This window comes from Micropterus salmoides, unplaced genomic scaffold (genome assembly GCF_014851395.1).
Source record: "Micropterus salmoides isolate LMB-PRFRI ecotype aquatic unplaced genomic scaffold, ASM1485139v1 Ms_hic_scaffold_3, whole genome shotgun sequence".
Lineage (NCBI taxonomy): Eukaryota > Metazoa > Chordata > Actinopteri > Centrarchiformes > Centrarchidae > Micropterus > Micropterus salmoides.
Window position 1 is genome coordinate 30,231,987 of NW_024042261.1, and position 25,161 is coordinate 30,257,147.

The 25,161-nt window shown below is 42.4% G+C and overlaps 1 protein-coding gene across 10 annotated transcripts in view; it reads right to left on the reverse strand.

Annotated features, from left to right (window-relative positions):
* The window catches only part of robo2 (roundabout, axon guidance receptor, homolog 2 (Drosophila)), a 331,192-nt gene that overhangs the window by 52,157 nt on the left and 253,874 nt on the right, over positions 1–25,161 (reverse strand). For all 10 annotated transcript variants that reach the window (XM_038694178.1, XM_038694177.1, XM_038694176.1 and 7 more), the window contains 4 exons: positions 11,239–11,396; positions 10,829–10,949; positions 10,288–10,426; positions 824–960 (listed from right to left, as the gene is read on the reverse strand). In XM_038694178.1, the coding sequence (XP_038550106.1) occupies positions 824–960; positions 10,288–10,426; positions 10,829–10,949; positions 11,239–11,396 (555 nt within the window). The remainder of the gene's footprint in view (positions 1–823; positions 961–10,287; positions 10,427–10,828; positions 10,950–11,238; positions 11,397–25,161) is intronic.

Here is a 25,161-nt window from a genome sequence, read left to right on the forward strand (position 1 = left end):
TAATGAAATCTACAATTCTATGGGTGGTGTGTGTCTGTAATAGCAAGGCGAGGGTGCGTTCATTGCTAGTGCTGATGGACAGAGCGGAAAAAAGAGAGCAAGAGCAAGAGAGAGGGAGCAAACAAGATTTTAAACACTGTGAAGACAGCATGTGGTTTACAGCCAGAGACTGGACTTTCTGAAATCCCACATTCTACCCAGAAGGGTTGGTGCAGGTAGTTGTTCTCTAGTGTTTCCAATGTGTCCTAACAATCAAGTAAAACACTAAGATGCTACATTCAAAAATCCACCTTCCAAAAAAGGGTCAAAAGAGAAGTCAACCCAGACCTTGTTTTACCTCCCTCTGGCCCCCTTTGTGGCTTCAAATCGGCCCACAGATAACTTAAACACTTGGGTTTAATGGGAAGAAGAGAGGTGAAAAGAGGGAAAATTATGGTTAGAATGTTTTTATTAACCTTGCAAACCCCAGGTGTGGGACCGGCGGTGTGCACCAGTAATCTGTGAAATGGCTTTGCTGACTGGGTGGTTACAGGATGGAGGGTAGCGTGGCTAGTAGACCACCACGACAGGGGGAGGGTGGCAGACTGTGTCGACGCTGCACTTGGAAATGTAAATAATTAAACAGATTCATAGACTGTCTACCTCTCTCTTGGCTGTAGGAGTCAGCATTCTGAATAACCATTTGAATAACAGGGGACCCTATGGAGTAAACAGCCAATCTAAACCTCATACTGGTGTACAATAACCTCAGTGGTCCATGACTTCTGCTTTTGCTAAGTGCTAGCTAATGTGAAAAAACAAACAACACATTTCTGTTTCATACCTCTGACTGTGAGAGTGGCGGAGGCCTCCAGCTTGCCCACACGGTTTTCTGCCACACAGGTGAACATGCCCTCGTCGGTAATGGAAGCCTTCTTCACTCTCAGCACATAGTCGTCCTTGTCATACTTGATCTCATACCTGTCAACAAAGATGTAACATCATGACATAGAAGATGCCAGTTCAACATTAAATGCAAATTTTATAAATTCAGATAAAACATTAACCCTGTGACAAATAAGACATGCTTCAGTATTTCACCTATGCCTGTTGAGCTGTCTGGCAGTAGCTGTGAAAAGTGTATTTCCTCTTGGAGAGGTACACAGAAGCACAACTGTTCATTCTGACAAATGGAGATTGCAAGGAGGAGGATCAATTATTCAACAATCACACACAGTACAAAGAAGTGTGCGTTCGGTTGGAACCCTCAAAACTCGTTCAATATTCATAAGATGTTTCTCTGTGTGTGTAGATATGTTTAAACCATATTCAGCGCTTTGTGTATGTGAGCCATTGTGCAACATGCATGAATGTACAGTTGCAATAAATCTATATAGAGCTACAATTTCTTAGAGTAAAACAACTGACTGAATCAACATAACTATACTAAAGCAAAGTTCGCCCTAATTTCAATTCCACTGCAGTAGGCAAATGTGTGTTTTTGAGTGTTTGAAGATGGTTGTATGTTTGCTTAGACCTATGTGAATTGTATGGCAGTTGAAAGGGGGATGATGCTGGTCTGGTTTGTTGTTCCAGTCTTTAATTGAAGGGGGTGCTGGCCTGGCATTGTGTAAGTAGAGTGCTAGTGGGGGTGGGGGGGCTGTGTGATTGTGGTCTGTCAGGCTAACAACCTTCTGCTGTCTACAGTCTGTCACTCACAGACACTGAGAACAGAGTTGAGATGAACAGATAAAGGGCCACTCTATTAGAGCATGACACTTTGTTTGCCCCTTTTGAAGCCTCTGTGTGGAATTTCTTTATGGATTATAGAAGTAGTTAGAATAAATAGTTTAAATTATTATTTTGTAGAAAAATGAGACAGGTGAAATTGGTGCAGTCTATGAGTTGCTTTCAGCCTATAAATATGTGCATTGCAGTCTTTTTTGATATTACCACTTGGAGCCACCCAAGCAGAATTTCTCAAATCCACATAGGGCATTTAAGGACAAGCCTGACATTATGTTATCCTTTTATTATAACTGATGCCTCTGTGCCATTAAACTCCAAACTTCAAACTATTAAAAACACATAAAAGAACTAAGAGCAGTGATGTCTGCCCAACATGGACCTAACCCCTCAGAGATTGAAAATACAGTCAGGGTTGTTTTAGAATAAACTACACTTGCCATGTTCATTGTAATGAAAAAATATGCCACCCAGTGAAACAGTATGGTTCTTTTATTTGTTTTTAATGGCTTTTGGATGACAATAGAGCTCTATGGTACAGAGGAATAAGCTATATTAGACTATGCCTACAGATGATACTAAGATAGAGGAAGTTAGAGGTATATAATCATTTTTTCATTTCTTCACGGCGATGTTTAATAGTTATAAAACAATATAGAGTAGTGAGTTTTAATTTAAGCTGTGAAGTTTGTACACAACATAAAGGTGAATTACTATTCGTCTGGATAACATATTGGACAATTAGATATGGCAACAAACTATGATTTACTGCGATACTTGATGTGACTTTATGGTCCATTTCCCTCAGAGCAGGAAAGACCCCTCTGCTCGACCATCAGGTGTACTGGCAGCTGCAAAACTAATCTCTCCTGTCTATCCATGTCTTGTTTTTTTCGCCTGCTGTTATGACATTTCCTGAGCAAGCATTCAAAGGCAGCTTTATTGAAGCACATTCCTCAACTTTGACTGCCAGTTCCTCCTCTCCACACAGGTACTTAAGGAGCCATAATGATTATATGACTGAGTCATGACTGAATGCTTTGTTTTAGAGAGAGGGGATGTACAGTTCAGGTAATGGTGAGGGATGTGAATAAAGCATTTATTGTTGAAACTGGGTGAGTGGCAACCAAAGGAATGAGAGAGGACATTTTGGGACAAGCCTGGTGCCAGATGAAAAAAACAAACTAACTAATAGAAAGAGAATCCTCCCATACCCTGCCCTCCGGCTAGGATGGATAGCTCAACATGAACTCTTGACTTGCAAGAGGAGATGGAGATGAGCAAAAGAGTGGCAGGGACAAGTTAGGGCTAAGGGAAAACCATGACTCCCTAACAACCCATAACAAGAGCATTTTCCTCAGTACTCTCAATTAACCTGTAATAACCAGCTCTGTGTTAACATACAGGGAAGGCAATGTTTCACTTAAGAAGTTGGTTGCTACATCCCTATTTAGCAACATTTTGTCGACATCTTTTAACACAGTGTGATTTTACATTTTTGCCTGAAACTGAAATTTTTGTCTGAATATATTTTTTTAAAAATCCACGCAAGTCCATCCAATAGATATTTCAGTCTGGACTAAACTGGTGGACTGACTGACCAAATGCCTGACAGAGTGACATTGCCACCCATAGAGGCATGCTGCTACCATGGCTGCAAAAAAAAAAATACTGGTATGTGAGATTACAGAGCTTTTAAGCTAAATATCTTCCAGCTATGTAGAACAAGGCATGATATTGTTAGCTAGGTATATGCCAATGCTAGCTAGGACATATTGGGACAATATAGTAAAACTTTCATCTTGATTTTGCTCTTTCACTTTATGTTGAGAACAGGCATTATAGATACAGATATTGCGATCACTCATAGAAAGGTCAACTCATACAGATTCCCACAGCCAGGCATCTGCATGACCAAACCCTTGCCATGAGGGCAACCCGTGTATGCAACTGGACAACATGCTTACTGTTCTTGGTCCTGTCTTCATCAATCTCTCAAACAGAACCTCAGGCTGGTCCATGACTTATTAGTGGGAAACAAGAGCCCAATCAATCTGTAATCAACTTCCTATATGGAATCAGCCAAGATGACAAGATGAGTGGAAATACTCAGGGATAAGAGGTAGTTGTGGCCACACACACACACAAGTACACACAGAAAGGGAACAGTAGCTCTTTATTGAGACTGGATTGGGGTAGAGCTCTGTTCTCTATTAGAGGAGGAATGTAATTGCACATGTAGAAGGGCTGTGGAAAGGATAGGAGAGCCAAGCTCACCCCACTGGACTCTCCCATTCATTTTTATCTAGAAAAAGGCACACTGTACACGCACTCACACAGAGAACAGAGTATACAATCATCCAACACACGTGTAGAGTCATTCAGTCATGCAGGGAGATGAGGAGTGATGGGAATGTAAGCAAACGCCAAGACAAAGCAGTATTTTTTTACGGATAAAGCTGTGCAAAGATGGAACACTTTATTGGACACACTATACAAGCACTACATCTCAAAAATCCTCCGGATCTTCTCAGAGGATTTGCCTTGAAACTGTCTGTCAGGAACACACTCACCCGTGTTCCACCTTCAGACTTGTGCCAATTCACTCACATTAAGAGAATCTTATCTCTTGGTTGTATGGACGACTGAATGTGTGCGTACAGTTACCCACAAAATGACTCAACCCGAGAGGATCTTATCTGCCTCGCCTCTGTGTGTACATGTGAATGGGGCCGGCGGTAGGCAAAAGGGTTGTGTGCCAACTCTGAGCACATGAGTCAGACTCAAGATACAGCAGAGGACTAGCCTGCTATCTGGCCTGACTGCTCTGACACAAAGTCTCCTCTCTGCTCCATTTCATTCTGACACTCTGATCCAGCTTCACATCACATGGCTACTACTTTACCTCATCCTGATCAAAAGAGCTGGAGTCTACCTGTCCAGGCCTTGTCACCCATGTAAGGGAATCAATTAACTGCTATCGCTTCTCATCTTCCTTCTGTAAGGCCCTTAGCCAGAGTTCCACTCCCCCTTGGAACCTCTCATGCCTCAGCCAAGTCAGGGTTTTTCATCAATCTGACTGACATTCATCACCTTATCCCACAAGATTTCAACCATTATGGTTAAACTGGGGGTTATTGGGGAGCAAATTTATCCTAACTTTGCCTTAAAAAGAGATACTTCTCCTCAGTGCCGCAGCAATGGTGGCAGCAGTGCAGTCTTAACTTAGTCAAAGTGGTTTGGAGCAGATGCCATGGTTGTGCTGGAAAATGTTGCAGATAAGAAAAAGAAACAGCAAAGCACAGCCCACTGACCAATGCCTGGAAGCCACCCTTACTCTTTCTCTCTTTGTGAGCGTGTGTGTGTTTGTGTGTGTGTGTGAAGACAGAGTGCACAAATACCAAAATCACTGAGAAAGTCAGATGTGTATTGAGGTATTTATTTGTGCTTTCTTGCAGTAGAGAAGTATTTTTTTCTATCTTTCATGAAGATAAATGAAAAGCACTGATACATAATGAATGATCAGCAGTGCATCTTCCTAATTAATGCAAAAGCACATTTTCTATATCCTCTATTATAAAAAGTGAATTATTATTTTAGTGTACCTTACTTTGTTGTTGACACAATCAGTGTCAATAAACCTTAAAGATCCCTCTGCTCATCCTTCTGCCATTCCACTAACCAACCCTTTTACACATGCACTCTCATACATAACAGATGTATCTACTTCTATATCAGGGGAAGTAATGGAGACAGGAACCATAGCCTGGCGTATTTTCATTCTGCTGAGTTGCGGAGGTGAGAAATCACCGAAACTGGATGGTCAGCATAACATAGGCGTTCCTGTCACACTAGCTTTAACAGCTCTTTCAAATAGAATGACCCACACACCTCTATCATACACAAACCCACGCCCGCACACACCACAAAGGGATTGAGTCAGAAAGAAGGCTTTTCTGCTGAATGTTGCAGGGGCTGTGCTGTGGAGGTCAATGGGGACAGGGGGCCTGAATACAGATAGACTGCAAGACCAAAGGGGCTCTGATAAAGCACAGGAGAGGGCACACAGGTCCAGAGCAAACGAGGAGGGAGAGGGAAACCAAAGGAGGACAAGATCTGGGCCAAACAATGAGCGGGCAGGCATGGGGAGATAACACATACTGCCCAAGTCTTTTTACTGGGATTCGTAGACTATGGCAGAAACTCTTCTACTTGGAGACACAAAGCTCTCTGGGAGCAGCTATTGTGTGCATTTCCCAAAATTCAGATATTAGATATTAATCTGAAACCGATAATACTTCAAATGACTAAAATGTCCTGTTTACGTATAACCGAATGTGGAGGGTATAAATTCAGTTACATTATGAAAGGGTGCTGTAGATATACAAAAACTCTTTCAGAGTTCTCATAGGGTTTTCAGACACATGCTACAATCCTGCTGCTTGATGACACCTGCCAAAGGTTTTTCTCATTACTCTACCATCTGAACCTAATCTTATGTATATTGTAAAAAAATGAATGAACCACATTTATTTCTCTAGGGGAGGTTGGGTGATTTTAATATTACATGTGCTGGTCAGTGATTTTAATCGCGCCCGGAGCGCATATATGTGATTTTTCTCATACCCTGGTAAAAATTAAAGCCCCGGGTTACTACTGTTTTTCAGCACACTTATTGGTCCTCTCATAATTTAAGTCCTGTCTTGAGAGGCCTTGTATTTTTGAGTTTTGTTAGGTCAGCACGCAGTTTAGAGTTCTGTAGAAGAAAAGTTTTTTGTGACCCGATGGCAACATAGTCTTTGGGAGCATAGATGATGAAGGAAAAAAGAAAAGTCATTATGAGAGAACCCCGCAAGCTCAACAAATTGGATGATCTAATTTCAGCTACAGGTAATTATTCTGTCATGGCTAATCTGCCTTCCTATAACTAATTTTATGTGTGGTGGACTAAATGTATTTAACCCTAACACCTCACAGACTCCAGTACTGCACTTAAGTAAAGGTATAATGGGAATTCAGAAAGAACTATTTGATAATTTGATAACATTTAAGCCTGAGCTATACTATCGGACTATCACCTCTTAAAGTGTGGTACTATGAGACAGTACAGGCTGGGGCTAGCTAGTTAACATGCAAACTTCAGTAGATATCTCTGCCACACAATCTTTGACATAATGTCAGAACTGTTATTTCAGCACATTCTGTTGATAATCGTAGTTAATTTTAGTTTAAACTAAAATTCTGGCATATCTTACATATTGTACCCTTTAAAGAACCAGATCCTGTAATTTAGTATTGGGTGAAATACAGTCCAGAAAATTTGATTGCCATCACCCCCTCCCCCCTGGAATATTTATGTCTTCCGAACCGGGTCTATGTGAATGTTTTGAGAAAAAGTGATAAATTGAGTTAGCGTGCAAAGACAAATAGAATTACACAGTGCTTCAAGCAACTCATATGAACAAGGTAACCTAAATATTTAGTAGCATTTAACAGGGGTAAGAGTCCATGCAAATGATCTCTTAATACACAAAGAACTATCTAAGGCCTGGTACACCCTACAGGATGTTCAAATCTTAACTGATTTTAAAAACGCAGGATACCTCAGACATAATGACAGATTTAACTGATTGGTAATCGTAAGAATGCACACTCCAGATGATTCAGTCAAGACAAATGACCACACAATTCGAATTTACTAAATGATCTCAGAGTGGCAATTCCAGGGGCTCAAAAGATCTCACAGAAACTCACGTGATAAAATGTGACTTGAAAAAAACAAAAAAAACCTGTATGCGCTATGTTTTGCACAAACAAACAAAAAAAGAACAAACCTGCAGATGAAGTCATGGCTAAGAAGAGTGCACAACATCCAGTTGGTGATGCTCTCCGTTCAGCTTGTTCACATTGGCTATCAAATGTTTAATATTTACAATTTGAAACCGAGAAGACTCTGATCCAGTTGGTACCATTAATATTACAGTATGTATGTAAACCCCTTACATTACAGGATTGTTTGGGCAGATAATTTGTTCAGACCAGCCTTGAATCGGGAATACCCCCGATTGTTGGGAGGGGTATATCAGTCCCAAAATCTGCCAGATCATCCTCTAGTGTGGGGCCAACATTAATTTCCAATCTTAATTAATGCACCTGTTGCTCTTTGACATTTTTAGCCATTCATTCTAACTGCCAAACTTTTTGAATGGTTTCACAGGGATATGCATTGGGATATCTCATCATTACATATACTGAAAAATATGGAATTGACTTATTTCATTAGCATACATTGCAGTGCCAGGGCCTGTTGATAAGTGACCTCGAGCAGATAAGCTTGGTCATTTTAATTTAGTTTTTATAAACACAGTAAAAGACCCACATAGAGGTAAAAGAGCAGCACCGTTGTCTTTGTCCTCTAATTGAAACCATTCTTGAGCTGTCTCTATCTCCTCAATCCCTCAGAGACTGTAGCCAGTGCCATCCTGGCGTTCTTTAGGTCTATGTGCCAGTGTGTATGTGTGTGTGTGTGTGTGTGTGTTTGCCTGGAAGGCTGCTGGAGCCACTGAGCATATTAAAGACCTGTTTACTCAGCTGAGGCTCCATTTCTCTTCTTCCTAGTATAAAAGTCGCACACACCCAAAGACACAGGCATGCACAACGCGTGTAAAAGTACCGGCAAAGGCAACTTAAAACAATTTGATGGTAAAGAAGGAGTGGTCTTACTAAGTCTCTCTTTCTACAGCTTATCATAATAATAAGGACAGTGTAACCTTTTCAGATAACAGCAAACAAAGACCCCTCCACACTATAGAGGTGCTTGATCTTGGTCTTTTATTCCTATGGTAAAGACCACTCCTGATACAGCTACAGACGCCCACAGTGTAATAACGCAATGGCTGTGCTACAGTAGCTGTTATTTTTCCTTTAGGAAACCATTCTTTAGTGGGATTTTAAACAATTCCTCTGTCAGTCAGAGAGAGGCCATGTTTCATGTTTATTAAGTGAGGATAAGCTGCAGAGAAAGCAGGAACAGTTCGTCACTTAACAATATGAAGAGTCTTCTTTTTGGCGTGCAAGAAAGGCAGCAGAAAATGTCAGAATTAGAATATCGCAGTCTTTATGCTTGCTTTCTGCTTCAAAGCAAAACTGAAGAATTAAATATAGCGAGGAAAACAAAAGCTCCCACATTGTAATTACAAACACTGCAATATTTATTCCTTATTAATTTTGGCAGTGTCTGTTTTATGTGTTCAGTTCTTTTTCCTTATCCAAATATGATGGCAGAACTTCAAAGGGATGTTACAGTTAGCAAAGGACGGAGACATATGACACTCATCCTACTCTGGTATAAATCTGTTAATTAGTGTACAAAATGAACTTATTTCCAGAGCCAACTCCCTATCAAAGACATGAGTGAAATACTTTTATGTGTTTGCTTTGGCACAGTGCTCATGTCCCACTGCCCAGTGAACCAAATCCTTATCAGACACAAACAACCCGCCCACGCTCAGCTCTGCAGCTAGCCTTGAGAGATGTCAGGTCCACTGAGTGTATGTTTTATGAGGTGATCCAAGCAGTGAGTGACTGGCTTGCCGGCTGGGAACATAACGCTGGTCTCTTTGAAGTCCACTCCTGACCATTACACTGACCATTACACTGCTGTTGACTCTGAGTCCAGTGACCCAGGGTGAAGCAACAGGCCAACACACAGGAACAAACAAGAGTAGTATCACCATATCATCAGTGGCTATTTACAGGAAGTGAGCCAGTCTATTGGCTGGCAATGATGCTAGATTTTCTCAGTATTTTATAGACTTTTGTTGCCTTTTCTTTCACCAGTCTCTGTTTTTGCTACTGTGAGTGAATGCATACGTCATGCCAGTGAGGGCACACTGACTGAATGGGGTTAAATGTGTAAGGGAGGGAGTGATTATCTTCTAGGTTTCTGAGGTGTCTGTGCCAAGATTTCACCTGAACACCTGCACCTGTGCACAGACACTTGAGGGCCACGTCAGCAGGCATCCTCTGTCTCTTTGTATCACCTGTCATTCTATCTGTCTCTCTCTCTACCTGTCTGCTTTTCAGTGTGCCAGATGCTCGTCTAAATGTCTACCTTTCAGCGTCCCTGCCCACTTACCTGTCACTCAGTTTTAATTGTCTAGCTCAATATCTGTTTGTCTTCATGCAGACCCCTTTCTTGACATGAGACATGTTACAGTTGCGAGTACTGTCTTGTGGGGCACACTAGGGTGGAGTCATTTTATCCTGAATGTGCAGCCAGGCCAGGTGAGAGCTCGAAGTGTGGATTATCATTAGTCATTAGTTTGAAACAGTCATTCAGACTGACAGCAATACCTCCACATCTCCTTTCCATTAAGTGCAGCCTGTCACATCAGTACTACACACACACACACATACTGGTATGCAGAGGTACATTCAGACTTAAATACTGTAATAGAAGAAGGGTGAACTGTTTGCTCCTATGAGTCGTCATTTTATCACTGTCTTAATAAACATTTCTTACTTTGCCTTTTTTGAGAATATTCTTGTAATTGTACATACCTCCCACGAGGAACATCAATATCATCTTTTCTCCAGCGCACATTTGGCTGAGGGTCTCCTTGTACCTGGCAGCGGAACTCCACCGTCTCCTCTTCCAGGACCACCTGGTTGATGGGCCTCCGGAGGAAGGTTGGTCGCTCTGCAGAATGGGCACAGAGCATAGAAATAGATAATTTTATAATGCGATGAAATTGGGTTGTGTCAGTATGTGACTATACAGTACATGCCTTTTTAAACACTTTTTCCCCCCACACAGTGGCCTTTTCCTACTCTGTTTTCTCGCTTAAAAATTCAGTTTACCTCATTCTCTTAGTCTGTTCATTAGCTCTTCTATGATCATTATATGGACAAAGCAATATAGTAATGACACTAAAAAGCATGACCAACATGAATTATAATTCAAGTGGGAAAACAAACCCTAAAAGTATTTCCACTTTTTAGCTTCATGTCCATTAGAAACACACCCCACACTGTGTGGAAGTCGCTCTGCTACATCACTGAGGACCAACTGTTTCTGGGGAACTGGACAAATAAAGCTTACCAAACACTGTGACTTGTGCTGTCTCGCTGTCCCTCTCTCCAACCATGTTGGTACCCACACAGATATACATGCCAGCGTCGCTCTTTCTTGTGTTGGAGATCATTAGCTTCCCTCCTCGAATCTGAAGAAATACAGATAATACATTTTCAATTTATTCTCACCATCTCCCAATTCCCTCCAATTTTTCTCTTCCTAATGCATTGAAGTCCTTCCTTATTAAACCATTTTCAGTCACTTCAAACACATAAAAAACACACATGAAAAAAAGGTCAAATGTGTTCAATGGCAGATGTGGCATTCCAGATCCAAGAGCTTTTTGTGCGCCAACACACTAATAACAGACACACAATAGACATTGACAGTTCTTCCCATTCAGTCCAGGTATTATTACAGATGGTAATAGTACTCACAGTGATCCTGTCATCCTTGTCGTCAATTCGCACTTTGTCTTTCTTCCAGTAGATGGTGGGTTCAGGATGGCCTCTGGGAGGAACACACTCAAGGATTGCCGGCTCTCCTGCTGCCACCACCGCATCTGTAGGGTTTTGTCTGAAATCATCGCGCAGCACTAAAGAGAAAAAAAAAAAAAGGAAGAAACGGTTCAGGAAGATTATAGTTGTGTAGCATACTGTTCTCATGGCTAAATGTTTAAATTCATTATTTTCAAAATGTCTTCTTATGTGTTACATTGTGTGCACTAGACAGCGTCAATGTATGCAGCTTTAATCGTGGCTATTTAAATGGGATGTGCAGCTTCATCTGACAAGGCAAGCACACGTGAAGGCTAATTGGAGCTAATGGAGGTCCCTGTGGAGGTAGCAGAACAAACAGAGACAGAATGCCCTGAAGCCTAGTGTCATTCACATGTGAGAGCTCACAGGGGTGCAACACTGCTTTACTTTGCTGGCATGTACACACATAAACACTTACACACAACCAGATACATGCAAACACACAAAAAAACAGTGGGTGGTCTGATGAACAACTGTGGCCTTGTATCTAATCACCCTCAGGTAGGCCTTTCATCACAGAGATAGCCTCTGACCCTGCATAGTGTTCAGCAAAACACATAACGCCGGCTCATTATCAAACCAGGAGAGCTGCTGTGTCACACACAAACACGCATGAGCACACAAAGGCAAATGTGAAAGCACAAACACACTAAACTAACTGTAAGAAATGACACCTTCAGTCAATGGGGTATTCAGAGCAGGATACAATGTACCTACAAATGCATACATACTACATAATGTAGTAAAAAAAGATTTAAAGACAAACTAGAGGTCGCTCTGGCTCTCGCTTGCTGTGTGCATTCAAACAGATCTCCATTTGATCTACAATAAATCTAATCCGTGGAGTAGCACTTTAGGAATTTCAGCTTCGGCAGTGTCCATCCAGCGAGGGACATATGATTCCTCTGAAGGATAAAAGGACTGAGCTCGTTGGAGAATGTTTGAAGATGCTTGAGAAGAGCTAAATTAAGGGCAGCACCACAGGTCCTTATGTAAATTCCACATAGCACTGGGGACAATGGCGGGGAGGGCCAGGATTATAAGAGGGGGATAACTGGTCCCTGCGCTCCAGGCTTCTCTCATCTCTTCATTCACTCTTCTTACTCTCTCTGCAGAAAGCCGTGCAGCCATTGTCTTCTTATTTATTTATTTAGACCAAGGGAAAGCTGTGTGGGGGAAGAGAGGAAGCTTTCAACCCAATTATCCTGGGGATGTACAGGGTTACAGAGTGGGACTTTTGTGTGACATGAATTCAAATGAAACCTTTACACAGGGGTAATAGGAGACAATACAGAAGAGGTATAAGTAGAGGTGTTCTCCCTCTCATGCAGCGACCTCTAATCTAAAGAGCTACGGTAATTAGCCAGCTCCAGAGTGGCCGACCCCCTAGCCAGGGTGGGCATAACAGCCATCACCACTGGGCTCTCCGTATTTGCATTACAAACAATTCCTGCTGTTTAAAATCATAGCCTGGTTTGGACTATACACTGGCTGTTGTTTTCAAGATCACATTGGATTTAATTGCTCCTTTCCATTCATTGCTAGCACCCATGGGATTTTGTCAGAATCAATTTCCTTTGAAACAGAACAGTGACAAAAGAAACACACATTAGGTGCATCATTACGGTGCTTGTGCCACGCTGTCTAATCTAATCTAATGCTGCACAGTGCGTCACAGTAAATGCATCCCTAACCTGCAATCTAAATAAATACACAAAATGTACAAACAGAAAAATAAAAACAGATCAGCCTCACACTCCAGCAAATAAAATACAATATACACACACTTGTTGAGGACAGGATAAACACAGGGTTACAAACAGCTACAAGCAAACAAACAGATGACACATCACTGGTGAGGGGATTATGCCCTGTGTGTTGGTTCAGGGTTTGTTAATACCAAGACAACACTCTGAACAGATACTCTTACTAAGTAAATGAGGGGAGGGGCCCATCCAAATACACTTTACCATACGATCTAATTCTAACTACAACACCACAGTCATCAAGGTCATCCTCCTAAGCACACACACAACTCAAATATTCATCACCTCAGTGTAACTTTTGCTTTGCTTCATTACAGTATGAGCATGTATCTCTCACATTGGTGCCTGCGGGCACCTTCATGGGCTGTACTACACGATGTCAGGGATCATAAGGCAAGTGAGTGCTTTTATATTAGAATCATGATATGACTGTTGTGTTTGATGTGTGTATCATTAAGTAGGTTTGTGTATATGCTGTCAGAACTGTGGCTCCAACTCTGAGCTCCTGTAGGCATTCAGGCCCGAATCAGCTAACAGACGTAAGGTAATTGCCTTTCTATCCCCCTGAAACACTCAGCTCTTCTTCAATTGAAAACATCTCACCTCCCATGGAGTTCCAGCAGGCCCCAAACTCTGCCGTCTTGCTCACTTGCGTATTAATATTTATATATTTTTACATTTACACCCCTCTGTTGGCAAGTGCTACATCTGTTAATCTGGCTGCAGGCTAAAAAGAACCCATATCTGAATAATATTAATCTGCCTTTGCCGCTCGTATTTCATTTATTTATTTATTTCCCAAATATCAGAGGAGTGGGCCGATTTGAATGAAGGAGCATCAGGCAGGGGGCAAAGCGAGGCAAATGTGCAGCTCTTTCAGCTGGCACTGTTTCAACGCCTCAAACTTAAAGGGGAGGGAGTCAGGCTGCAACATGCGCTGTGAAACAGCCAAGGGGTTGAGAGTGGGGGTCTTTGCCAAAATAAAAACACAAAGGAGACACCCACACAGTTACTTTGTAAACCAGATTGTCCTACATTGGCAGGAGGAGGCCTGTGCCAGCAACCATTAGTGAGGTCCACCTGTGTGTGTGTGCTCTTATCTAAGATAGACTGAGCACACAAAAAAATCATTCTGACGCATATACCTGACAACAAAAACATCCGGCATCAAAGCACAGTGGTGGCATGGCAAGGACAGGATGGGAGAGATATTCTGAACAGTGCACCCTCTTCTCTAACCTAAGATATTACTCACTGGAGGGTGACACTTCTTGTCGGTGAGATTAGTGGGGAGCCTTGACTTAGGCGTCCAGCCTGCATACTGAGATAAATGCTGACAAATGGATTCACCTACAGGAGTGTACCTAGCTTTGGTTCACAAAGGTTGCACTCACTGCCATAACACCACAGACTGATGTCTAAAACCAATTTTGACATTCACATTGCTTTGACAGGCCTTCTCCACACACACAAATGACTTTACACAAACCCTGACAAACTGTGAAACATTTCTTAAAAGCTGCAGGGTCTTGTATCTCTTTGTAATACTGCAAATGTTTGTGTATTTTTGTGTGGTTGTTATTACTTTTCCCTCCCTATTTACTGGAGAAAAAGACCCTCCGTGCTTTCATAGATATTCTCCTGGGTCAGGGGCTAAGAAACACTGAGAGAGATTACAACAGCTAGAAGCCTGGGGCCATACCCCAGCACCCAGACCCACCACCTTCTACCCACACTCTGATTAGAAAATAAACCATGCACACACACACAAACTCGGAGAGCTGTAGAGAGGTAGCTCCAAGCTATAATATCATTTTGTTCGAGTGCTTTTTGCGCTTCAACCGGCAGAGTGCTATTATAATACCGCCATTTTCAATTCCACCCTTAGAGAAAAGAGACAATATATATGTCACTTGACAAAACATACCAAACCCACTCTATGTGCTGTCATTGATGTTTAGTATTACTGTTGACGCTGAAGGCAGGAGAAGGATAATACCACACTATATAATACTACACTGTGAAAGGAGATGTGCCCCATTTGTCTGGATGCAAGCTCTCTCCAGCTCTGACTCGCTCATTTGCCCTCCCACCGGCCAGAGCTAACCTTTGCCCCCCATCCAGATGCAGAAATTACCCCCTCAGCAGGCAGGCAAGCAGCAGGTTCACACATATCCCCTATATTCCTCCACTAAGGGGTTGCAGGTCAGACCAGAGAAACAGCTGCAAAAATATGGCCGGCTGGCGGTGCCCAAGGCTGTACCTCCTCTGAGAACTGAGTAGAGACTCATCATTAGCACAACTCATCACCATCTCTCTATGTCTGCCTTATTCTCTCCAATCACAATCAGGGGTCGTCCTTTTTCTTTCTATTTCTTCCATCTTCTTAGTTCATCAATTTCTTTCCAAATCCCACAGCATTGTCCCATGTGTTGCATCTTGCCCCCTTGACTCACTTTCACTGGCTTGTCAGGGCTTTCTCTGCACTGACTGCAGATGAGGTTTTGCAGATGAAGCCATATACATGCATACCCAATCATTCTTCATAGAGCATGGCCAAGCCCGATATGATCTCCACCACCATTCTCCCTATCTGCAAATCCTGAGCTAAGGGATTGTAAATAACACTGTCACTTTCACAGATAAGATGCAGGAAATATGGGAAAAAGTGAAGGTAAAGAGAATCATATGGCCAGCAGTGATACCATGTGGGGGGAAATCATGGGTGGTGATATCATATGAAATGTGAATCTTTAACAGAGCCTTTAATGTAATAAAAGAGACAGAGCATGTGTGCTCCAGTGAGAACACCAAGAGGAAAGAGCACACAACACAACAGGTCAAGGTCAAACTGAGGAGAGGAGTACAAAGGTGCTGAATAGATGGGACTGACTGTAAATAAATGGAGTGCATTCCATCAAACCCATACCACATACTGTGAATCTACCTCTGATTCAGTAGATAGTAGAAGCCTAAACAAACATCCTTATTTAAACAGCAACCCCGTTCAAAGCTCATTTTTCAAACAGCATCTCTAATTTGGCCTAACAAGCCCCTGGGCAGCACAGTAATGACAGTAAGACCTCAGTGGGCTATTCTGCTGGCCAATCCAGGAGAAATGCATGAGATGCTCCTGAGAAACAATATAATTAACTCTTAATGAACCTCTTTCCTTTACACAATACCAACACACACACGAACACACACACAGACACACACACAATTCAATTTAGCTTAATCCATGCTTTATGGTAATGTATAGCTCATTAAAATGTTAGTTAAAAATCCATTAAAATTCACTTGAAGTAGTAATGGCTTCATTACAGTAATATGCTGAAAAGCAAAGAAAAAGACAAGTAAGGACAAGGAGAAGAAAGAGAGCAGAGCGACAGCTTTCTAATCACTTAATTGTGTCTAAAATGGAATACATTTGCATAATAAATAATGACGTGCTGTATCCTCCTTTCTATCTTTTTCCATTTTTATAGCATTCTGTAATTAACAGACACTACAATTAAAGATGCATTTTGCCCCAAAATGATTTTGGTGGCCAGTTATCATTCTGTTGTCTTGTTTATGGTCATGAATGTGTTTTGGGGGGCTTGGCAAATGCAGACAGTGTGCTGAAACTGGAGCTGGCTGATACTGACAAACAATGTGCCCATGGGTCTTTGTGCCTGCTCTGATAAGGCATGATGTTGTGCTGATGCTTGTGCTCAGTCCAGAATGGACACTTTACAGCCGGGAGGGGGAGTAAGACGTAAAGGAAGGAGAAGAAGGGGGGGGTCGGGGGTTGTAGATGAGAGCGGGATTGATTTCCTGCCAATTCCAGCACAGAGACAGCACAGACAGAGGTAGTGAGGCATCATGATGGAGCAGGTGGGTCTGTTCCTGCATCGGGTAAAGGAAGAGCAGCGAGGACGTAAAGTGAGAAGAAGAAGAGGAGAGGAAGTAGTGCACTCAGGCAGACAGGCAAATGCCTCCTGTTAATGTCTTCTCTCTTAGTCTCCTATTGCATCACTCCTACAAAAACTTGATAGATAATATGGTATGGAAGCTGCTGGAGTTATATGATAAGGAATGTAATAGTGCTATGCAAAAGAGTGGCTGAGTAGGCATATTGAGAGGTGAATAGTAAGCCGCATTTTGGAACATCTGAACACACTGAAAGCAAACTCCCTTTTGCAGTTGTTAAATCTGCTCTCACTACATCTTGTTACGACTGGGATATTGATTCTTATCAAGAAGAAAATTCTGGATAACATGGTTTCCTCTTTGCCCAGGATGTATATTTAACTCTAGTGGTCTCCGGGCCTCTTAATCTGGAGAGACTCAGGAAGCCAAGTCACTTTGAATCAGCATTGTGTAACACATTAGAAGTAGGCTAAATGCTCAAACTGCACACAACTGGACTTAATATGTCCAGGGGAACCCACAGGTCTTAGAATGGAAATTAAACACATGCTCGCTTGACTTTTCCCTCATGAGTATAAACTTAATTTTGCATACATACATAAGAAAATACCAACCTTTCATTTGCCATATTGTTCTCCTCACCTCAACCAATGTCTTACTATCTCATTATCTTTCCCCCACGCCATCTCTCCCTCTCACTTGCAGTATTATAGTTAATATGTATAACCCCCCACAGTTTTCTCATGTGGCTGTTCAAGTGTAACAGATGTCATAAGTCCAGCTGTGACACAGTGTCGCACAGTAGAGTAGTAACTCCATTGAAAACAGGAGCAGTGTTAGAAGCCACTAGGATAGAAATTTGCTGGATTTGAAACAAAAGTCAGAAATGCTGTTTGTGACGTGTGTGTGCGTGTGTGTTTATCTTCAAGATATTTGTGTGAGCTCTGGCCTAATGACATTGAGGTAGTGACCTTCCACAGGGAAAGATAATCCCCAGGATGCTGCTGAACTGTGTCCATGCTGAGAGAACAGAGCTGGATTTCCTCAGAGACCGCATAACTGCACACACACACACACACACACACACACACACACACACACACACACACACACACACAGACAGAGTGAAGAGAGAAGCTTAGTTGCTTATCCGGTGTGGCATCCTTGTACGGGCATCTCTGGTGAAAATGAAACCCCCGCAGCCTAGTTCTGCAGTCCATTGTGCGAATCTTCATATAATCTTTAACAGCTTTCCCCCTCTTTTTCTTTATGCCAACTTATTTACTGCAGCCCCTTCCATATCTATTTTATTGTTTTGCTCTATAATTGGATTGGCAGTAACGGCGTGCAGAGAGCCGTTAGGAGCTTGTAAAAGGTGTCACTCCACGATGGCAGCCCCGTTTTAATTAAGCTCTCGGCTGGAGTTGAGCAGCTTTTATCTAGCTTGGTCTGATGAGCCCCAAGTGCAAATGCGCTTCACCCTGTACTGCAGGACAGGCAGGAGGAAGAAAGGAAGTGTTTACAACAGCTGTAGGCAGCCCAGTTTACTGTACTCAGCATCCCTCCCTAGACACCAATCTACATGCCTGGACCAAGAAGATACTGGGAGACATCATAAAAATTCTGTGTGTGTGTGTGTGCCATTACTGTCTCCTTGTGCTCATTGTGACAGAGCCCCACCCATCAGTAGTGTGCAGTCATGTGTGTCTTGGTGCAGATGCAGAGCCAGCCCCACAACATGGCGGCAGAAAATGGGCACAAACAAGAATCTACATGAACTAGGTGAACAGAAGACTGATCTCACACTACTGCTATAAATTCTGAACTAATCCTACTTTACTGTCCAGCTGCGTGTGAGTCTATGTGAGAATCAGTATGTGAGGCTGATGCTGTAGGCAGTGCTGTATTTGGCATAATGATTAGAGAGGTGTTCATCACAGTCCTTGCTTGCCTGTTCAACCCTCCTCAATCTTTCTAATGGCCTCCTCAGATCATCTTTCCTTCAATCAATACTGCCTGAAAGGAAGAATCCCACACCTAAGGACACTTTGTCCCCCAATGCAGACCACAGGTGACACATTTTCCATACCAAGAATCATCTGGTGGTCCTGGATCAGAACTTCACAGAGGACTTTGAACCTGTTCTGATATCCATCAAATGTAAAGGTCTGGGCATTTTCTAGGTGGGTGGCTTGGACGTGGGGGTGATTACAGTTAGATTTGTGAGCAGAGGAAGGCTGAGATCTGTCAGTGTGGTGAAAAGAAAGCAGGCAGCAGATGTGATGGGGTGTTAAATCACATGCAGCCTTGATGCAGAGACATTTAAAGAGATTTATTGATCACTTTATAGATCTCAACTCTTGAGGAAGAGCAAAAATTAAACTGGATACGGAGATGACCTTTACAAGAGCCTCACCACCCATGGACAGGGATTTTTTTCCCCGTCTCTATGTCCCAGTGTGTATGCGTGAGCTCTTTACGATTGAGGGGGAAGAAGCAATTCCCCATTTAGTCAGAATGTGCATCTGAAAATTCCTGTCTCTACAACCAGCACCACTATCATCCCAAAGATGTGCTATATACTTTATGTGCGTCTGCTGACGCGTGACTGAATGCTGCACATAACATCTAAATACTTGGAATAAATTGTAACAGTGCTGCTGCCTGCTCAGCAAATGACTGCTACATTAGGCTCACCTAAGTACCACACACTCATACACACATATTACAATTTCAAGTGTCTCTGCTGCAGAGTCAGTCAGTTTGTATGGAAAGCAGTTGCCTAGTACACAGCATAGCAAGAAACCAACGGCACTAATAGGAAACTGATCACACTATACTTCACTGAAATAGCCGCAGTTACATTCATATACAGTCCATTAGTCAAAAAACCCTAGGAGACAACAAACTCGCACACAATTTACTTTATAGCTGGTTCACATGTTTGTGCATTTACATGCAATGTGAAAGACTTCAGGGTGTGTGCTGAAATGCTCTGACATTAACTAGCTTATCGGAGCATTTAAATGATTTATTGAAGCTATAGCCTCTCTGGCGTCATTCTGCAGAGGAGCTCTACATCTTGACAGAATCCGCATGACAGTCCGGTTGCTTATTTCACAATCCAATTCATGTTAATTGCATTACAGAGGAGTAATTGTGTTAGTTCCATCTGTAATCGGCTTACTGCCTCAGTGCAGCTGGATATACCTGTACACCAGGCTTATGTAACCTGCGTGCTAATAGGGGGAATATCATTCATTTCAGGGCATGGAGTAAAAACCCAGAATACTCAGTCAGGTAATCTGGCCTGCTGGAACAGTTAGTCTGTATGTAATAACCCTTGTGTGTGTGCATATGTGTATGCGTGTGTGTGAGTCAACCCATGCTCATATTATCATGCAAATGGGAAACAATCTGAAACACACCACTGGCTGCCATGCTCAGGATCAGTGCAGAACACTGTGTCTAAACCATTCCTTCTCTGCCCCTCAGCCTTCCCCTTTTTCTTTTAAAACCTCTCCATTTCTTTCCTCCTGGTTTATCCCACCCCTCTTAAATTGTTTTCACATCAAACAGGTAGATTAAACAGTACTGTTTCACATTGTTGGTAATACACACTTGTCCAATACATCTATGCAGACTGGAGATGTGAGGTTAATCATTTAGGCAAAGGAACAAAGTTAATGAGGCAACTTCTATTCCGAAGCTATTTGGAGTTCTGTCAACAGTATTGACTGTACTGCAGATGGAAAAAGATATCGTTGGAGGGCACCGATGACCTATATAGCAAGGAGAAGACAGTGGCTGAACAGCAGAGATGCACAGTGATCACACAGCTCTCCAGGGCACAGATTCTGCAGCAAAAGAAACAATGCTAAAAGATATAGTGTGTGTATGTGTGTGTGTGTATGTGTGTGCATGGGCAAGCGTTTCTACTTCCATCCGTGCAGTGTCCTTGATCTTTAGAGTCCTCAGCTTTCATATCACACAGTAGGAGAAAACAGGTTGAGATCAGCTATACTACCATTACCACTTGCTGCCATGCAACACACAATCAATACTCATTTCACCTGGCAATTAGTTAATAATTCAGTGAGCAAGAACTACTGAGCCAGAACTGCTAAAGATAGAAGGTGGGAAGGGGCTGGAGTGGGTATGGCTGTGGTCGGCCACATGGCTGCTGTGAATGACGCTCATGCGTGTGTTTGATACCAAAGCTCTGTGCATGTGTCTAGTAAGAGTGAGAAGATAAAATTAAGTGTTATTCTCTGGGGTGTTTCAACCAGTGAATTAAGGGACATTTGCTGATAATGAGAAACAAGGCTTTATTACTCTACCAAGATTGGGATACATAAACATCAACATGTGGTATTGGACATTATGTCCAATACATAATGTGGTACTAATTAAAAAGAAACTGGAGACAGTGTTCAATTTGTACACTTTCAATTAAAAAATTCCAATTGATTCCAAGGATAACTTGGATGTCTTATAGTCAGTGGACAGCTGGTCAGCTGGACACTCAAAAGAGTGAAATTTATCATTTACCCTTCACTAAGCCACGCCCCCCTTAGTTACTGTTGCTAAGTCCGACAAACTGTCGGACGTGTCTGACTTATCACAGCGCTGCCACTGTCTATTGCTTCAGTCCCTGGGGAAATATTGTCTAATTTTTGGAAAAAGTGATCTCAGAAGGAAGCAGGCAGTTTTGCAATTGCATTGTGCATTTCAAGATTGTATTCAGGCTGTCAAACTAACTCAAACCGACGTGAAAAAAATAAAGACAGAAGCTAAAGCCTACCAATCACAGAGTAAAAGTGAACCACCGTATTACCTCACTATTGAGAAAGAGGACAAAAATATCAAGAATTAACAATGTTCTTGTAAAGCTCGGTAGGTCTCTAGTCACCATTACAACCATTAAAAAGCAGAACAGTAGTGCTTTATAATGTTACATTCAGTGGGAAGTTAGCTAGCGTAAGTTTGTCAGACTTAGCAACAGTAACTAACAGGGCGTGGCTTAGCGAAGGGTCAAATGGCACTTGTACGATTTAACGGACGGTTGACAAATACTACTCTTAAGGCTCGTGCAGACTACATGACTTTCAGCGTCGACCAATGGCCGTGCTGTTCAGACTACACAACTTGCCGTTTTGTGACGAGAGTCTTGAAGTCGTGGCATTCACACTACGTGACTGATCGGTGACAGGGGGTCACATACTATGCAAGCTGACAACGACTGTCACCCGACGGCTGGTCTCCAAACCACGTTTTGTCAAGGAAACACACGTGAAATGTGAAACGGGAAATGACGCAACACTACACACGACACAGCTGTTTGTTATCATAAAGATCGCAATCATAAAAGAATATGAAAAAGAATATGGGTGAAACAATGGATTACCACATGCAGGTTGCAGGGACTGTCTGAGCTACAGAGAGAGCTGGAGGTGAGTGAGTAAGTGTTTTGCAGTGAAAAGTAGCTGCCTGCTCTGCCAGCTGCCTGCTCTCATTGACTGGATGTGGATGTCAAGTTGGCCGACTCTTCCAGATATTTGGCATGCTAGATATCTGGCAGACATCGGCAATGTGTCAGTGATGTGTCGGGGAGCCGTTTTGATGCATCCTTGTGTAGTTCACACATAACGACTTGCGACCGCTGATAAACCGCTGATTTACCCCTGATCACAGCCTGGGCTAAAAATCATGTAGTGTGAACTAGGTTTTCTAGGTAATAAAAAAAAAGCTTTAGGATAGAAGGCACTTTTTTTTTCTTTGATTAATTCCAGGTCCTTGGAAGGTCACTGTGATACAATGACATTTGAAATGGTCATGTCTAAGCCCAGAAAGCAGGACATTGGGGAGCCATTAGGCGAGACTTCTGTAGTTGGGGTGGACATTTATTGGGGCTGCAGACACCACTTGAGCTGCTTTTCTTTCCTCCACTGGAATCCCTGATTGCACACAGGCACTGCACTCTCAGATCAGTGGGGGAGGTTGACACACATATCTATGATATAGGCACACACCAACAGACCCTAACTCACACATATGCGCGCACACACACACATGCTGTAAACCCCCCTGTATGTCTGAACACAGAAACAACCAGACGCACTGTCCCCTGGGTAATGAAAGAGCATTGTGAGACTGCGGTTGCTGTAAAACTCAATTAGGGTGTGTGGTTTTATCAGTTCTCTCAGTTAGAGCTACACATACAGATAACAGCCTTCAAACGATTGTGTTTTGCATGTCTGGTGATGTGCCCCCTGCTGGACACACACAGCCAAGCAGGTCCATGCGGAGAATTAGGGAGTGAGGGGAGATAAATTACAGTGATCATGTATTGTGGGTTAATGTGTTCTCCATATGAGTGTCTGTTTTGGCAAATGCTATTTCATAACACTATACATTCAACAGAGGCAAAGCCTTCCCTAATAATCAACAGCCTACTGCACAATAAGAACCACATGTTGTATGTGTGTATCATTCAACATACATAATCATACATTTAGGTCTCAGCTGATGCATGGAAATCGTCTCCCTCTGTATGGCATGTAATTAAACAAAGATTATGGCTGTTTCCCAGTTTCTGCTCGGCACGTCTCAGAGCTGGATTTCTTGCCTTCAAATGACTGTAGCTGAAGAATGAAGTGGTGGCTGACACCAGACTTATCCCTGTCTTCAAACACCTCCATCTCACACAGCCACATAAAAGAGCACAACAGAGTGGTGGCAATCGCAGCTGCCGTGCTGTGCAAGCCTCTGCTCCACCACAGCCGTAAAAAGAGCTACTTCTGTATTCATGTGCCGCATCAATCTGGGACTCTTTGATGGCACAGATCACTGTCAAGATGCACCAAACATACCGTATGGCTAGAAAATAGTGTAAAAACATAGGATTTTGTGTGGGAAAGCACATAGAGAAAGCTTGTGTGTGTATTTGTGTGACTGTGACCCTGATTTAGATGATTTAATTAAAATAGATTAGCTAATCATTTTCAATTTGCATTAGCATTATTGAATATCAAATGCCATTTTAGTGACTTTTCTCCCAATATTATTGACTTCCCTGATACCGGAGATGCCCCTGCTCAATAGGAGTCAAGACCTAAGTAGCAATTTAGTCAAGAGACAAGGAAAGAGAGGGGCACGGTGAAGTGTTTTTTCAACATCTTTCATTATTCAGCCTTAAGCCATGAATAACTGAATCCATGATAGCAAGAATGTATTTTTATACAGCATGTCTGAATGTGGAGGAAGCATAACAAGCCACAGGAAAACACCCTCCTCCTCTAAAACAGGTCCTGAAGAGCTACGCGCTCCATTCATGCATGACTGCTTCCTCTACGTCCATTTCAGCATGGATCTCTGCACTCGCAACCATTTACAAGAGATATTCTCAAAAAATAAATAAATAAAGATGCTTTAAATGTCTAGTACTTCTAAGATATGTGTTACATTAATGAGCCATTGAAGATGGTTTGGTCAGTGAGAGAACTTTGTTATTATAGCTACTATTAACAAAGGGGCCATAATGGTCTGACCCTGTTTCAGTCCAGCCTTTAAGAAATAAGCCACACACAGTGGTCCTGCTACACAGACTGCTGCTGAATTAAATATGAGGGCACGAGGGGAGAGGAGGAGACATGAGTGGGGAAAAGAAGGCGGGAGATAAGAGGAGATGGGGCAAAGAGCCTCTGTTTAAATAGCAGAAATGTGACATGGGAGCACTCTGCAGGGGGAAAGGGACCCCTGACCTCACCATGCCACAGTGACAACTAGCACTTAGCATTCTCCACAGGAGTCAGATCTCACCAGGTAATTGTTGCATGTTTTACATCAACATGACCCTGCAGCACCGTGCTATAGACAAACACACTGAAACAAACAACGCATGTGTGTTTGCTTTGTCACATTATAGTGCAAACACCCTTGCCCAGCTAAAAACCTGTCATTAACACAGATAATTTATGGCCACTCTTCCCTAGAGTACTCAGATGATTGAAGCCGATAATAATAAGTCGGGGGGAAAAAACAACTAGCAGTTCAAAATTGCCTTTTCGAATTCATCTGCTGATTACCATAATCACTTCATGGCTGACAATACTTTGTAAATGTCTGTGCTATTAATGCC